We start from the raw sequence: 16,119 nt of genomic DNA on the forward strand, positions 1-16,119 counted from the left end.
TTGAACAGAAATACATTCCTTCGGGGGGGGGGGGGGGGGGTTTGGCCATCTTCAACCCTCAATCTTGTCTCCATTACTTTACATTTTCATGGCTGTAATTTTGTGAGTAATTTTCATTTTCAGCTTTAAGTGTTCATTCTCTTTTATATTAAATCTCGAAAACAAGCGAATATCATAATTGTTAAGCATACTATGTTGTTCGGGGCATTTACAGCAAGGAGGTTCTCATCCAGATTATTCCATCAAAGACGGTTACCTTCTCATGAACAATCGCCTTTGTGTCACTCTTCCTGTTTGACAAAAGGTGCTTAAAGAAAGTCATGAACCCCCTTATGCAGGGCATAGAGGGAGGGCAACCACTCTAAGTGCAATTGAGTGCTACTTTTATTGGCCAACATTACGAAAAGATACACATAACTTCATTGAGGCTTGTCTGGTATGCCAAAAATCCAAATATGATAGGCAGAAGATTCCAGGATTGTTGCAACCTCTTCCACTACCCAAAGGTCCATGGGAATCTATCACAATGGATTTCTTCCAGGTATTCCAAGAACACCTCAAGGTCATGATATGATTTGGGTCATAATTGATAGATTCAGCAAACAATCACATTTTATTCCATGTCATAAAACATTGAAATCCGCACAAGCTGCAAGACTTTTCATTCAACATATCTTTAGATTACATGGTATGCCTTCTGAGATCACTTCAGATAGAGACTCCAAATTCACAAGTAACTTTTGGCGTGCTTTATTTGAGAATTTGGGAACCACTTTAAAGTTCTCCTCAGCTTTTCATCCTCAAACTGACGGCCAAACAGAGGTGATGAATCTCACTCTTTTGGATATGTTGAAAGCTTATGTTAGTGAACATAAGTCACAATGGGAGAAATATCTTCCATTATTGGAGTTTGCTTACAACAATACAGTGCACTCATCCACAAGGAAAGCTCCAAATGAAATAGTCCAAGGTAAAGTGATTCCTCCTCCAATTATTTGCACTAAAGATAAGATTTTTGCTGTTGATGAGTTTGCTTCAGATTTAAAAACAACAATGGATCAAGTTCGAGCCACTATCAAAGTTGCCCAAGAGCGACAAAAGAAGCAAGCAGATAAATGAAGAAGACCTTTGGCTTTTGAAAAAGGTAAATATGTCTTGCTAAAGTTTGATAGAAGCAGGCTCAAACAAGGTTCTGGTCAAAATTCATCTTTTCCAAAGCTCTCCAGTAGATACTTTGGACCATTCAAAGTGATTGAGAAAATAAATGAACTTTCTTATCGACTTGAGCTTCCTACTCATTGGAAAATACACAACTCTTTTCATGTAAGTTTTCTAAAACCTTACATAGGACAAGAACCAAAGGAACCCATTACTGAAGATCCCCCAGAAGTTGAAGAAACAGAGCAACTCTTGGAACTTGAAAAGATTTTGTTTCTCAATGATCGAACCACGAGAAGTGGCCTTGTGACACGAAAATTCTTACTAAAATTCAAGAATCTACCCACAACAGATGCACAGTGGGTAGATGAAAAATTCATGAAGGATTACCCAAACATTCTTCAGCCATATCAAGAAGCTTTTCAGTTGAGGACAGCTGAATAAAAGCCAGAGGGCTGTCACAACTCTATAGAAACAGAATTTGTATCCTTTTTTCATTAATTTGTCTATATAATGATTTATTAAATTTATTTCCTTTGCACTAATTAGATATAAAGAAAAGTGCATTGGAGCTGGCCACTGATGAGTGGTCACAAGTTATGGTGGACCCACGCGGTGGGTTAGAGAAAAGATAGTTCACACTTCCACCTATATGGCCCGATTGGGCGCCTGTGACTAGAACTCACGCATATCAGGGTTAGACTCGCACACAGAAAGGATTGATGCCTTGAAGTGTGGGCTAGATCCACCAAAACAGACAGTTACAATCAACAAGATGGCATGATCATGAAATGCTTGTATAATGTGCATGTGTGGGTTGAAAGCTTGAAATGCACATTTCTTTGCATAGGAAAGTCACATGAAGATTCTGATGCCGTTTTTGCGATGTACACGGAAAAAGCTTTCATATGACACCCATATTGGGGGGGTCCCTAAATTTTAGGAGATCCCTAAATTTTAGGAGGTCCCTAAATTTTAGAAGCCTCGAATTAGCCTAAAAATGCTAGTCCTAAAAAATAGGGATGTCATTCTAAAAATAGTAAGTTCTGTACTCTGACTGTGCTTACTAAATTTGGTTGTTTCTATTCTTGACAGTATTCAACCCAAAAAGGAAGGCCATAGAGAAGAGACAAGTGTCAAGACACTTGTCACACAAGTTTCCAAGTGTCCCACCACTTGTCACATCTCATGACATGTGGTTGGACACTTGTCTTGTGCTACTCCACTTTCCCCTTTTGTACTAGCTCTTCCCTCTCCTATAAATAAGAGCTCGTTTTTCTTCATTCAACATCATTTTTCTTTGCTGTAAACTCATGTACAGCACCCGCAGATAGCCAGAAACTGGCCCCATCCATCCCCATCATCATCCCCCACTTCTCCATTATCAAATTCCTCCATATTCCCTCTTCTATCACTACTGTTTTACAGGACAACAAGCCTGTAAATTCATTACAGCACCTCCTTCTTGAGCTCTTTCTTCCATTTTAGCAACAAGAAGCAAGCCTTATCCATGTACTACTGTTCAACAATGGAGAAGGCTGATTTCCCCTCTTTCTTCTCTCATACTGTAAAGAAATCAGTTCTTATCATTGCATAATAGGTAATGCATGTGTGTTTGTACATCTTTGCATGATCTTGTGAGAGTGAGAATTACTTCTCCTCACTCTCAGGTTGATTGTAATTGAGCTCTTCCCTAAGGGACTTGGGTTGAACAGAAATACATTCCTTCGGGGGGGGGGGGGGGGGGGGGGGGGGGGGGGTTTGGCCATCTTCAACCCTCAATCTTGTCTCCATTACTTTACATTTTCATGGCTGTAATTTTGTGAGTAATTTTCATTTTCAGCTTTAAGTGTTCATTCTCTTTTATATTAAATCTCGAAAACAAGCGAATATCATAATTGTTAAGCATACTACGTTGTTCGGGGCATTTACAAAATCACACATTCTAGTCATGTTAGGGAATGTATAAGTTATGGAGAAATATACAAGCTTGGCTAGTCAATGTTTAGTTGCATAATATGCTCTCTTGGAGAAGTACTTTACTAGGTCAAAAAGGGAGAATGCCCCCTATAATATTCGAAACCTACCATGTCATAAGAAGTGCAACACTGATAAGAATAAGTGAAGGAAGAAATGATATTCTTTTAAAAGGTAAACCTTGGGTTTTGTCTGATCTAGCACATCATTTTAGCAAAATTTGTGAATGGGTACCATCCTTGCTTAAGGTTAAAGCCAAAGATGTAAGTTGGAAAGTAGCGATCACCAAGTTACAATGCACTACTAGAGCATGAGATTCTTTTGTAAAGATGTTTATATTTTGACTTTATTATACATTTCTCCTTCACATTTTAAAAAACCATATGGATGAGAATCCACGACACATATAGATATTGGCCATATGTGCTAAAGTGGCATCTAGTACTCATGTACTCAAACTTTTAGATTATATTTAGAGCAAGATTGATTTACTTGTAAGGAAGTGGCAACTTTTCTCTTTTCTCTTTGAGAAAAGGAATCAAGATGTGACTTTTATATTCACTTCTATAATAGCTCTTGAAAGACATGTGGCTTGTCTATTGGCAATGATGATGAAATTGTTTGATGGGAAGGTGGCCAACAAAAGAAAAGAGGCAAAAATGTAGCACACAATCTAGTTCCCAAGAACCTCCTTTCCACATCACAATTGTCATGTCTTCTAAGGATATATTGAGTGACTACAAGTTAGTTGAAGCACATGAAAACATAGATTCAATTCATTAATAGGGGTATGGTGCATTAGGTAATCAATTTACAACTTTATATTACGGGTCAAAACAAATGTTTGAATCGGGAGGAGAAAATTTGCTCCAATTTCTTACTAGAACAACCTCATAGAATCATGGGCCTATGACTTTGCTACTCTTATCAAGGAAGTTTTTATGAAATGGCTTAGGGTAAGGAAGCTAATCTTAAGGCATGCTAACTTTTTATGCCATAGGCGTGGCCCAAAAGGAAATTTGTTCATGTTTTTAAATTTTTCTTTTGATGAGCGTGGTATCCTTGTGCAAAAAAAAATGTTAGAAAAAATGTTGGGATTGTAAAGATGCTTAGTAGGAAAATAGAGAAGTAGCAACTAAGCCAGTATTATGGCAACTTCATTCCAACTTCAAGAGCTATGATGGTTTAACATTTTAGCAAATTAGCTTGCTAAAGTATGCTTATGATTGGACAAAAAAAAGCATAATAATGGGGCTTGATTAGAGGACCAAATGCATCTTTATTGGAGTGTAAATCCATTTACTGGCATGTTTACCCTACCCTTCAATGGAATTGCTATTAGGAATCAATTGATTGACATTCTAACGCTCATGATAGCAATGTTTCATGTTATGTGTATTAGCAAATTTTATAAAAGGCCTTCAAAACTAAGGATAGAATGTATAAAACCTTCACAATTTCACATCAAACATGTATATAAGCATCAAGAACACATTTGACCTATGAGAATACCTACATTCATGTTAGGGGTTGCTTGCTAATGTACTAAAGGTTTAGTGAAAAACCCTTATTTTGTCTGGTCAACACATGCTTGCTTAGGCTAGTGTGACAAGCTTTAGGACTCCCAATTTCTTGTTTTCGATACTCGTTATCTTTGTTCATTTGGCTAAGAGATCTTACTTCTATGAGTGCCCATACACTCCATGGAAGGGCCATAGGGATGGATTACTCCAATTGTTGAAGAAGGACTCAGATGTATGTTGGTAGGTGAACAACATGTGTAGACTAGTGAAACAATTTGTATTCGCTTGCCATTTCAAGATCATAAGTTGTGGATTGCCTTGTGCATAAAGGACAATGGACATAATAGCCACTCTTGCTACCCAAATGTTGATGCCCACAAAGGGTGCTTGTTAGATGCTTGTGGCAATGCCTAAAATTGAAGGTTTCTATTTCCAAAAGGCCTTCACTCAATGATGGTGGAGGAAAAAGTTTTCTTGAGAATCTTTGAAGTAAGTTTTAGCAAAGAAGTTGTATGTTTTTTCCAAGGCTTTGAATGTCACAATGTGTAGCTAAAATTTCCTCATTTTACCAATGAGAAACAACTCAATTGGTTGGGAGTGTGTGTGAGTTATGAGAGGTCAAAGGCTCAAAACTTAGAATTGGGTAGCTATGTGATGCTCTGTATTTGGGTGAAAGGTAGGTGTTACTCGGTGTTATATAAAGAAAAGAACCCTTATGTTTAGCAATTCTAAGACCTTTAGTTTGAGTATTTGGGTGGGTTTTCTTACACTTCACTCGACACTCTAGTAATTTTTAGACATTCTAGGGTTGTCCCTCGCCCAAAGTATTACAAGTGACCTGAAATGATGTGCTAAACCTTATTTTTTTGGGGTGGCTATGTGATGCTTCTTCATACTTGGGGAAAGATAGGTGTTATTTGACATTATATAAAGAAAAGAACCCTCGTCTTTGCAATTCTAAGACCTCTAGTTTGAGTATTTGGGTGGGTTTCTTACATTCACTCGACACTAAAGCTTGGTTTCTTTTACACATTCTAGGGCTGTCCCTAGCCCAAAGTATTACAACCTACAAGTGACCTGAAATGATGTGCCAAACCTTAATGTTTTGTAGACATTCTAGGGCTGTCCCTAGCCCAAAGTATTACCAATTAGAAGTGACCTGAACTGATGTGATGTTCCAACTGATGGCCTTGGTCCATGAATGGTCTTTCTATGCTGATGATTCACACACACTCTCTCTTTGCTACTAAGGCCCTTTTTAATCTGTCCCAATGCTCTCACTACTAATATAACTCGCCTTGTGGACTAACCAACCACCGCCATTGGCAGCCATTGTTGTCTCGCAGTTAATAGTGAGCTACAGCTTGGCAAAGACCCACAAAAATAGAGAAAGAAAACTGAACCACCCTCTACTAGCTAATGTGTTTATGTGATAAGCAGTTCTTGCTCTAACCAACCATTCTTTCAAAACACAGAGAAGCAAAAGAGTCATTATCCATGAAATCTTCAGTGAGCTCTTTTGTGAGAGCGTCTCTCCTGCTTCTAATAGCACTCTCCGCACAACTACTTCAAGCTCAAGCGCTGTGCTCTCGCGGCCGATGTCAGGTATCCTAATTACTATCCTATCTTCTTTGGGTGGAATGTATCGGAATTCCTGCAGTTAGTAGTAGATACATATATGCAGTTAACTTGTAGAAGATGGACATGATTTCAGTCAAGATAGGGGTCACTGCAGTTAGCAGTGTGTCATATCTAGTTAGCTTCTCCAGAATGGCCATGTAATCCAAGCAGTGCGAAGAAATGGGGGGAATGGCACACAGTTATATCGCTCTCAAGATTTGATTACATGGCGTCTGATTTCTGTCTTTAGTATGAAGCAATCTTTGCTCATAATGTTCCGAGTTTGCTGAACGAATCTGTATATGCTCGTTTGTTTGTTTGCCTTTGAATGGTTTTATCAGCTCCGGCAAGATTTCCAGTCAGTAGCAGATAGAAAAATATAATTAACTTGTAGAGGGTTCATGAATCCAACACAAAAAGGGGGAACTGCAGTAATTAGTAGTAGTGCATCATGTCTAGTTAACTTCTGGAAAATGGACATGCAATGCAAGCAATGTGGAAAAATGGGAGAGTGGCAGAACCTATATTGCTCAAGCTTGAATTGTAAAGTGATTTTGGCTCAAAATGTCCTAATTTCTGTATTTAGTTTGAAGTAGTTTTGGCTCAAAACGTGCTGATTTTGCTCACTGAATCTGTGTTTGTTTGTTTGTTTGCTTTTGTTTGAATTGAAATGGGGGAAATGGCAAAACCTTTACTGCTCAAGATTGATTTATATTCATCCCTCTGATTTCTGTACTTAATTTGAGTGATTTTGGCTCGACATGCTCTAACTTCTGTTCTTAGTTTGAAGTAATTTGGGCTCAAAATGTTATGGGTTTCCTCACTGAATCTGTGTTGGTTTGTTTGTCTGTTTGTTTTTGTTTGAATTGAATGATTTTGTTATCAGCTCCGGCAAGTTTGTCTGAGAGACTCGGACTGTGCATCTGGGCTCTTCTGCTCTACATGCGTCGCAGACGGTGATGTTCTTCGACGGTGTCATCGATACAAGGCCACCATTCCAACTACCATTGTACTGAGCCGTTCCCCCTCTCTCTCATCTTCTTCTTCTTGATTAGTTTTGCAGGAACCGCGTCAAGCGGACAAAGAAATTAGAACTAGATGTCCATAGAACCATCGCAAAGATATATATATAGAGGAATGATGATGAGGCGACTGTAAGGTTGTGTCACATGTGTGAGGCGTTCATTCAACAATTCAAATTCTATCATAACAAGACATTTTCAGAGGACCATTACATTACTTTATATTTTGGAGTACGCGTCTGCTTGTAATGCAAAATAAATTTCCCAATGGGAGTAACAGAAACTGTAAGAAGACGATAATTGCAGTGTCATTTTATGATCTGCGTGAGCAGCCAACATTCAAATGAATCCATGATGTTGTGACATCGATTTGTTAATTCAACAGACTAAGAACGACTATAAATTATTGAGCTGGTTTGCATGTATTGATGGTTTGCAGGTATGAGGACACCCCTTTCTATGTTTAGAACAAACAATGATGCTCACTATAGCATTTTAAGATAATACACATTGATTCAGACGGCTGCTAACGATTGTGCTAATGCAGAGCAATCAAGAGTGCAAAAGCAATGCTGTTTTAACTGAATTTCTGTAGCAAAATGGGAATGACTAAAGTTGGTGATGTTTGCAAGTATAACGAGACTGTTTTTATTTAGGACAGGAATGGCATTTTGATGTTAGCATATGTCAAACTAACACAATCTATGGGGGTTGTGTTGTTTCTCCCTCTTTTTTGTTTCTGTAGCGTGGGGGTTTGCCCTTCAACAAGTATGCGTGGCTCACGACGCACAACGCATTCGCAATTGTGGGGGAGCCTTCCCATACAGGAGTGGCAAGAATCACCTTTGAAAATCAAGAAGACAGTGTCACCAACCAGCTCAACGTACAACCTGATTTGCCTCTTGATCAGACGCTCAAATTTTGTGTGCCTTATGTCCTGGGTTTCTTTCTTTCTTTCTTGCTTTGGGTCAAGTCCTCTGATATATATACATCCAATTTCTCACGGCTGGCCACTAAGCATAGCCTTCGTTTGATTACTGGCAGAATGGTGTGAGAGGTCTCATGTTGGACATGTATGACTTTTTGGGTGATATCTGGCTCTGCCATTCTTTTGGAGGCGTTTGCTACAACTTTACAGCCTTTGTAAGCATCCAATCCCGTCAAACATTAGCTGAGCAGTTGGCATTCGCAGTGTTTGCAAGTATACCTCATTCCTTAACATTAGCTGAGAATTAATAGGTCATTTACAGCCTCCGGGAGCATTCTCATCTGAAATCTGATAGCTTCTAATGGTATTAATATTCACAAACTCTATCGCATTTCCATGTGCATTTGGCTCCCAATGCAGAACAAGAGCCATAAGTGTTGGATACTGGAAGCTCATTTTTTCACTCTGAATTGGATCTTTACTTAAGATGTTCTGACTGGCTTATCAAGTCATTATGTTTGATGTTTTGCCCCATTTTCTGTTATTTGAGAATCTCGATTTAGCAGCTAGTGGTTGCTCCAATTTCTCATGCATCACAGTGAAAGACCTCCTGTGCACCAAAAATCAGTCTTATCTTAGAACCACTGCAGGAGCCAGCCATCAACACATTGCAAGAGATAGGGGCTTTTCTATCAGCAAATCCAACAGAGATTGTCACCATTTTCATAGAAGACTATGTGAAGAGCAATAAGGGCTTGACCAAGCTTTTCACAAATGCAGGCTTGATGAAGTACTGGTTTCCTGTGTCTAGCATGCCCAAGAATGGTGAGGACTGGCCTACAGTCACAGACATGGTAGCTAAGAACTACCGGCTTCTCGTCTTTACATCTGACCGCACCAAGGAGGCAAGTGAAGGCATAGCCTACAACTGGAGATATGTCAATGAAAATCAATGTGGGTTCTTTCAAACCTGATCACTCACTCGGTTTGAAGCTGATTATTTCCTCTAATCAACAAAATAATTGCAGTCACATCTGATCTTGTTCTTAATTAATCTGCTGTTGTTCTATGTTTGTGTGTGGAGTATCATTTCAACACCACATTGTTGTCAAGCCTGTATGTAGGTAGTGTGACTGCAGATTGCATGGATGTTTATATGTAGCTACATTTCAAGGAAACACGACTCAGATTTTTTGTGTTGCTCTCAGATGGGAATGGAGGAATGCATGCAGGGCAATGCCCGAACAGAGGGGAGTCTTTAGCCCTTAGTGCAAAAAGCAGGTCCTTGGTTCTGGAGAACTTCTTCCCAGATGACCCTGTTCAAGCACAAGCATGCAAGTACAACTCCGCCATGCTCCAGCAGATGCTGCCTGTGTGCTACAAAGCTGCTGGAAATCGGTGGGCCAACTATCTTGCAGTGGACTTCTACAAGGTGAGTTCCAAATGGGCAAGGCAAGGCATTGTAGTAGAACACAATAAGGTTTTGAAGAAGTTTTAGATAATTCCCACTAGTAACTCCCACATTGTGAATTATGATAACATCATGAGCTTCTCCGAGGGGAGAATCTCATACTTAGCGAGGTGTGGTTGGGGGCAGGGGGATCCCTTGTCCCCAACTGCACCTACCTAAGTATGTGGTGCACTGGTGCTTCTCTAGCGCAAGCTCATGATGTTGAATGGTATAGGGAAAATCAAGGGAAAACAATCCCTTTCCCACATCGGAAAATGTCAAACTTCTTGTGGAATTTAAATTGAGTTCCACAAGTAGTCCAATAATACCAAAGTATATTAAGATTGTAATACTTACATACCCACTTACACAAAACATATTTATTTTCCTTTTCGAATACCCACTAGAGTGGACGGATGCCACATAGGTCATCCCATACCTAGTAGCATGCAAGTTAATTATGTTAGAGTGGGATGGCAGTCTTCCTCGAACTACACTCCGGAGCTTGACAAAACCTTCATGAAGGTTTCCTAAGTCTCTGAAAAGCACCAGCTTTTAATTAATTGACAAGAAACCCAGGTATTAGTCAAGTGAATTCTTAAAGTTAAGAAAAGACCTGGGTAGTTTTTTTATAAAAAAAAGTAAGATTGTATTAAGTGGTAGATAATAAATATGTACATCGCCAACCAGTTTCACAGTAATCTTTTCAAAAGCTTCTAGTCAGCTTTATAGGCATGATCCTCCTTTGTAAGTTTAGCGAGCATGCGAATGGGGTCATAGTCCAAGTGGTTTGAGCATGTGGGTGTGTACAGGGTGCGTGAGTTCACACTCTGAAATCTACGCATAGAGTCCCAGACTAAATGGGAAATGTGATCTGAGGTTGAAGGCTTTTGTATTGGCTCCAAGAATTCTTATCCCCTCCAGACTACTAGTGTTCAAAAAAAAAAAAACATATTTGGTAGCAAAAGCCTTCAACTCAAATTTTTGGAGGGTTTTCTGAGTGTATTTTCCAATCTTTACAACTAAAAGTTTTGTCAAGGTTCAGGGTTCTCAACCTTCTTTTTTCAAATAGAATTTAGCGATTCATCGGGTTGAGTGTACACTTCACAGGTTGCCTGAGTACACTGTAGGTATGGGTGAGTGACTGACTGACTGAGTCCTGACTATGACTGGGGAAAAGAAACGCTTCAAGATGGGCTCACGATGGGCATTGATGGCTGCGCTTGCAAGGGAGGTTTCTATAATTATTATTAGGGTTGTTGCAGCACCTTTTAAATGAGGAGGGACCCATGTAATTGGTTGCACAGCAAAAGCAACAGGGTAACCCCCCTTACTGAAGTACACACTGGATCTATCTATCTATCTATTATAGATTATGGACATTAATCTATAATCTACACAATATCTACACATAAGGATTATATCTCAAGCAGCAACCCCTTCTGCTGCTGTTCTGCACAGACTATAATCTGCCAAAAGCCAGCCAAGGACATCTAAAAGTGAATATGATACGACTGGAAAAGGCACGTCATTCATCAGAAGGTGGGCTGGAGAAGGAAAGCTACCTTGGGTTGAGAGGGACAGGTGGCCGGAGGCACCAATTGGACCGGTATAGTTATACGCTAGTGGTGGGGAAGAGGCGTTATTATGTCATGAATGGGGGTGCTGCTTTTTCTCTGTTTTTTTGTGGGTTTGCGTGTGAATCGAGAAGCATTCATGAGTGGGTGAGCGAGCGAGCGAATGGTGCAATCTTATTTGATGATTGAGATGATTTGGGTTGTCTGCTTACTCCATTTGTCTTTTGAACAGCGAAGCGATGGCGGGGGCGTCTTCACAGCCTTGGATACCCTCAATGCAGGTCTCATCTGTGGATGCTCCGATCTAAACATTTGTAAGGTAATAATCGGTTTTTCCCCACGACAAAGCCCCAAAAATAAAAAGTAATATTCAAATTTTAAGGAAGGTTCTATAAACTTCCTTTTCAGACCATATGGACACCACTAGTCTCTGTTTTAAGATATAGATTCTAACAGGAAGCCCTCTCATGCAGTTTCAGTGTTGCCACCTTCATTGATTTTTTTTTAGGGAGAGAGAGAGAGAGAGAGAGTGTGTGTGTGTGCGCACGCCCATGTGTGCATGCACACATGCTGACCAAGACCAAATGCAGTTAGATCAATTGGTAGATTGAATGAGTACTCCACACATGTAGAATATCAAAATTTTGGAAAATTAACAATAGTCAAATGGGAGAAGAACACTTAACATATGTCATAGTTGACTTTGTCTAACTTGCAGTAATTCAAGCACTCTAACCAATTGTGTATATGGACCTTCATAGTAGCAGACCCTTATGAGCAACTATCATAGGAAATATCACATAAACCTTCCATGCTTCAAGAGTCCAGGAGTTCTAGTTTGTTGAAATTTTATGCTAATAAGTTATTCAAAGGAAGGAGATAAGATGAAAGGTGGAACCTATTTATTGATTTTAGAGTTGCCTTGATGAAAGCTCTAGTATTACAATATGTCAAACATGCCTCAAGAGTTCTTGAAGCATTGCAAGCTTAGCTTAAGTTGTTGTTGTATACTTTAATGTACCATGAGTTCCATCATCTACAACAAATCCATCTCAAGGAATATACATTCAAGAGCAAATGTTGTTTTGGAGAAGCTTGACTTGTAACAAAATTCTTGAGAAGCATTACACCCAAACCCAAGCTCTTGTATTTGTGCATGCATCATCTAGGGAGCAGAAAGGAGTGGCTTACATATTAAGTGGGGTGAAGGTGAACAATGAGGGATAAGTTCAATCCTCAATTCAACAACTTTAACCATGCACGAATAAAACTAATCACTCTAGTAAATAGAGCAAATAAGCATGATTTCAGGACTTGGAACATGTAAAAGAGTAAATATTTGAGGAAACCCTTAAGGAGTTAGCTTGAGTCCCTATATCTGAGGTCTCAATCTCTTAGCCGTTTTGTCTTGATTAAGATTTAATAATTTCATCCTTCTGGTAGTAATGCTCCTTTTTCTTTTGGTAGCGTGGTTTGTCATATGGAGTGTGTAACTCTTCAACTCCAAATGATGCAAATGGTAATGCGACGACGCCTGAGGCTGGTAAACCCATGGCACAAAAGGTTGAAAAATCAAATGCAAGCAAACAATCACCATCTCAAAAATTTAACTTTTGGTCCCCTTATATTCTCTTCTTTGTTACCTATGTACTTATCTCATGCAAAAAATAGCAAAATCCCCAGGTTTTAGTAGTATTCCTTTTTTACCCAATCAACAATTAATTTGATTTCTTATGTTATGGAATGTAGTCATCATATGGTGTGCTGGGGTAGCACACCCTTTTATCCTCACAAAAGCATTTTGGCTCCCCTTGTATGAAACATTTTTATGGAGAAGCACTTACATGTGACCTTGTTCTTGTCACATGCATTACTAAAGAAAAAAAATGCATAAGAAAATTATAATCAACCTACCCTTTTTATTGAGGAATATTTACATGTGAGTCTATTGTTGTCAAGTGCTTGGAAAATACAAAAACCAATTCTTAATAACTTTCGAATGTATGTAAGGAAAAACACATGAGTGTTTTATCATTCCATTTATACTTGGTCACTTTGACCTTCAACATGTCCACTAAGGAACTTCTTGCTTTGCGTAATAATCTCCAACATATTTAAAGGATTTTCCCAAGGTTGGGCAATCATTATTTATGAAGAATTGAAAACTTTACCTTACCAATTTAATCCACCTATTTGTAGGGTGGAGTTACCATTTGCCTACTTTCCTTTTACCAATCAAATTAGTTTGGGTTTCTCAATAGTCTTTGTTTTGTGACACATATGTAACATAGAAAAATATCTTAATTGTCTTCATTTCTTTCCAAAAATATCCTTTAATATTGGAAGTGTTATCAAATTATTTTTCAATTATTTAATGAGTTTAAATATCAAAACAAATAAGTACCCTAATCTAATGTTCTTATCTACCATTGTCCTGTATCAACTTTCCAAAAAAAAAAACCTAGTTGGGACACGAGTAACCTACATCTTATTGTAGGGTCTAGAAGGGATTTACTAGCTTATACCCTTGCAAGCTCCTCTTAATGTTTAAGAGAGGTGTACTATATATGTTAGTCATTATTGCATTATAATTGAGAGGTTGATTTTTCCCCTCCCAGGGTTAGGCTAACTTTTTACCTTAAATTCATGATACTCAACAACTAAGTGGAATGTGACATTGGAGGCCACTATTTAGAAAAAGTCCTAGCTATTCTGATTTGCATCCAAAGAATGTGGTTTAATGCATTAGGAACATTGTTTGTGCATGCATTATTTTAACTTAGGCTTGCATTTAAATGCAAGTTAAATTCAAAGACACACTATGCTTCTCCCAAGGGAAACCATGTGAGCTCTTCACCAAGGGTTTCTATTTGTTGCTTACGATGCTAGGACCAACTCCAAGAGCAAGAGGTTTCTTTATAGTAGGGAGTGTAATTAACTAGAGATAGCAAGGGTGCTTTGGTTGGAGTTTGGTTGTAAATCCTTTGAGCATCAAAGACTAGTCTAACTCACATGCGAGCTTGAGATGGCTTCCTAAAAGGCCCTAATACTTGCTAAGAGTGGAAAATTGGTGCTAAGATTTTTTATTTTTTATTTTTCTAAAAGATTGCTTTCATCTTCTTTGTGTCTATACTTAAGATTATGTGAAGGAATCTCGTGCGAACAAGATTAGTTAAAAAAGTCATTTATATATGTTACATTATTTGTGCTAAGTAATTCAATAATTCAAAAAAATCGTTTTAAATAGGAAGTGAGAGAGTGGGTCCCTACAGATCCATCCTTTGGTAGGGTAGTCTTCATAAGTTGATAGGTCTCCCATAAAATGTTAGGTCAATGAATTAGGGAGAGTCAATATGTGACCATCCTAGGAATATAAATTAGGATTGACCTTGTTTTGTTTTAGGGGACCGGATTGACACTTTGCCTTATGGGTAGAGGGATTGACACATTAGCTCCCCCCTTGTTTATCACTCTCTTTGAACCAAGTATGACATAGGTTTGATTTGGTTTGGGATAAATTGGACAAGTGATTGCTTGTGACCAATGCTTGGTGAATTGTTAAATAACTATACTATTGTTTTAGGAACCTTAAATCTATATCGATACTTGTGGGAATTGGGGAGACCTTTCCTTGCGAGGTAGTCTCAAGCAATCTTAGTTAGTAAAGTCCGTGATATTCCAAGGGAGTTCTAGATGGAATTGCTTAGAGAAATCCCTTGATGGACTATTGAATCATGCCATCTAGGGGACATTTAATAGGCATGTTACTTGTGGTATTAGAGAATAATTGAATTAAGTCATAAGGGGATTTGTTTGAAACCTTCTTTAAGGAAAAATTGAGTGCAAAAATGTTTAGTCATCTAACGAATGATGGGATCTCTTTTCAAAATGATGAAGATTGGCAGTGCACTCCCTAGATTTTGATTGGTAGGATCACTTCATGAGACTTTTGGAGTGTATAAAATTTTGCCTCATTGTATCGAGAGTGAAGATGGATGTGAAATGGGATTTACTACTTCATAAATGTTGGTCCACTTGCTTATTTACAAAATAATCTCAAGAGGATCAAGTGAATTGAAGGTCTTAAAGTTTTCAAGTTATTCATATTTGAAGAATCATACCTATACCCTATTCTTAACATAAGTGGAGAGAAAATCCATTACAATCGCTATATCTAAGACTAAGTGCTTTGCATTATTTTAGCTGAGCATGTTGCCATTTTAGGGTGCTTGTGATACCTTATACTGGCCTATCACACCATGAAAATGAACGAGTTCTTTACCTTGTGTTAGCTAGGATTGAGCTTAGAGGCTTTTTACTTAAAATTTATTACACATTGAAAATATGTGCCATCCATGGGCAATGCTCAACAAGTGGCAAAGTTTTGTCATGGATTAAACTTGGCTTGAAGTGACACAACTCATAGATCTTCAGGATGGGTTGCTTCAACCAAGCCTTTGTACTAGGAGATCCAATCTAAACCAAAGGGTGGAAGATATTGAGGGCAAGGCTCCCCGAAAAAAAGACCATGTGCCTTCATTAAGAGAACTTAAGGTTGAGAGCAACTTGATCCAAGGGCCAAGGCAAGTGTAACATGTATTTTTGTTCTCACAATGAGAAAAGTGATACTCAATGGTGCTATCACTATAATGAGCTTAAAATTTCAAGAGGAAGTGTCCAAATTTGAACCAAACTTTCCATCAAGGGCAATTCCATGGCCAAAACAGGGGAACAATAGCCAAAGGCAAAGAAAAGATTGCGATAGTTACCTTCAAGGGACAAGAAGAAGAGAAACCCACTATGAAGGTCGAAATTGAGAAAAGACCTATGTATATTATTCTCCATAAGCATTAGGAGAGTCTTG

At 38.5% G+C, this 16,119-nt stretch overlaps 1 protein-coding gene across 2 annotated transcripts; it reads left to right on the plus strand.

The window, feature by feature from the left end:
* The first annotated feature begins 5,867 nt into the window (after positions 1 to 5,867).
* On the plus strand, positions 5,868 to 13,191 carry LOC148032643 (PI-PLC X domain-containing protein At5g67130-like). Of its 2 annotated transcripts, XM_087683269.1 has the most exons (8): positions 5,868 to 6,263; positions 7,165 to 7,287; positions 8,046 to 8,183; positions 8,345 to 8,443; positions 8,879 to 9,182; positions 9,437 to 9,660; positions 11,488 to 11,574; positions 12,723 to 13,191. In XM_087683269.1, exons 1-8 carry the CDS (start codon positions 6,156 to 6,158, stop codon positions 12,924 to 12,926), a joined length of 1,287 nt encoding a protein of 428 aa, XP_087539395.1. In that variant the 5' UTR covers positions 5,868 to 6,155; the 3' UTR covers positions 12,927 to 13,191. The 2 variants fall into 2 exon arrangements, with proteins under 2 accessions (XP_087539395.1, XP_087539396.1); XM_087683270.1 differs by lacking the exon at positions 7,165 to 7,287 and having other exon boundaries at positions 5,871 to 6,263.
* Positions 13,192 to 16,119: the final 2,928 nt, after the last annotated feature.

This window comes from Lygodium microphyllum, chromosome 8, assembly GCF_053477565.2.
Source record: "Lygodium microphyllum isolate KBCC chromosome 8, Lygodium_microphyllum_v1.1.10, whole genome shotgun sequence".
Taxonomy (NCBI): domain Eukaryota; kingdom Viridiplantae; phylum Streptophyta; class Polypodiopsida; order Schizaeales; family Lygodiaceae; genus Lygodium; species Lygodium microphyllum.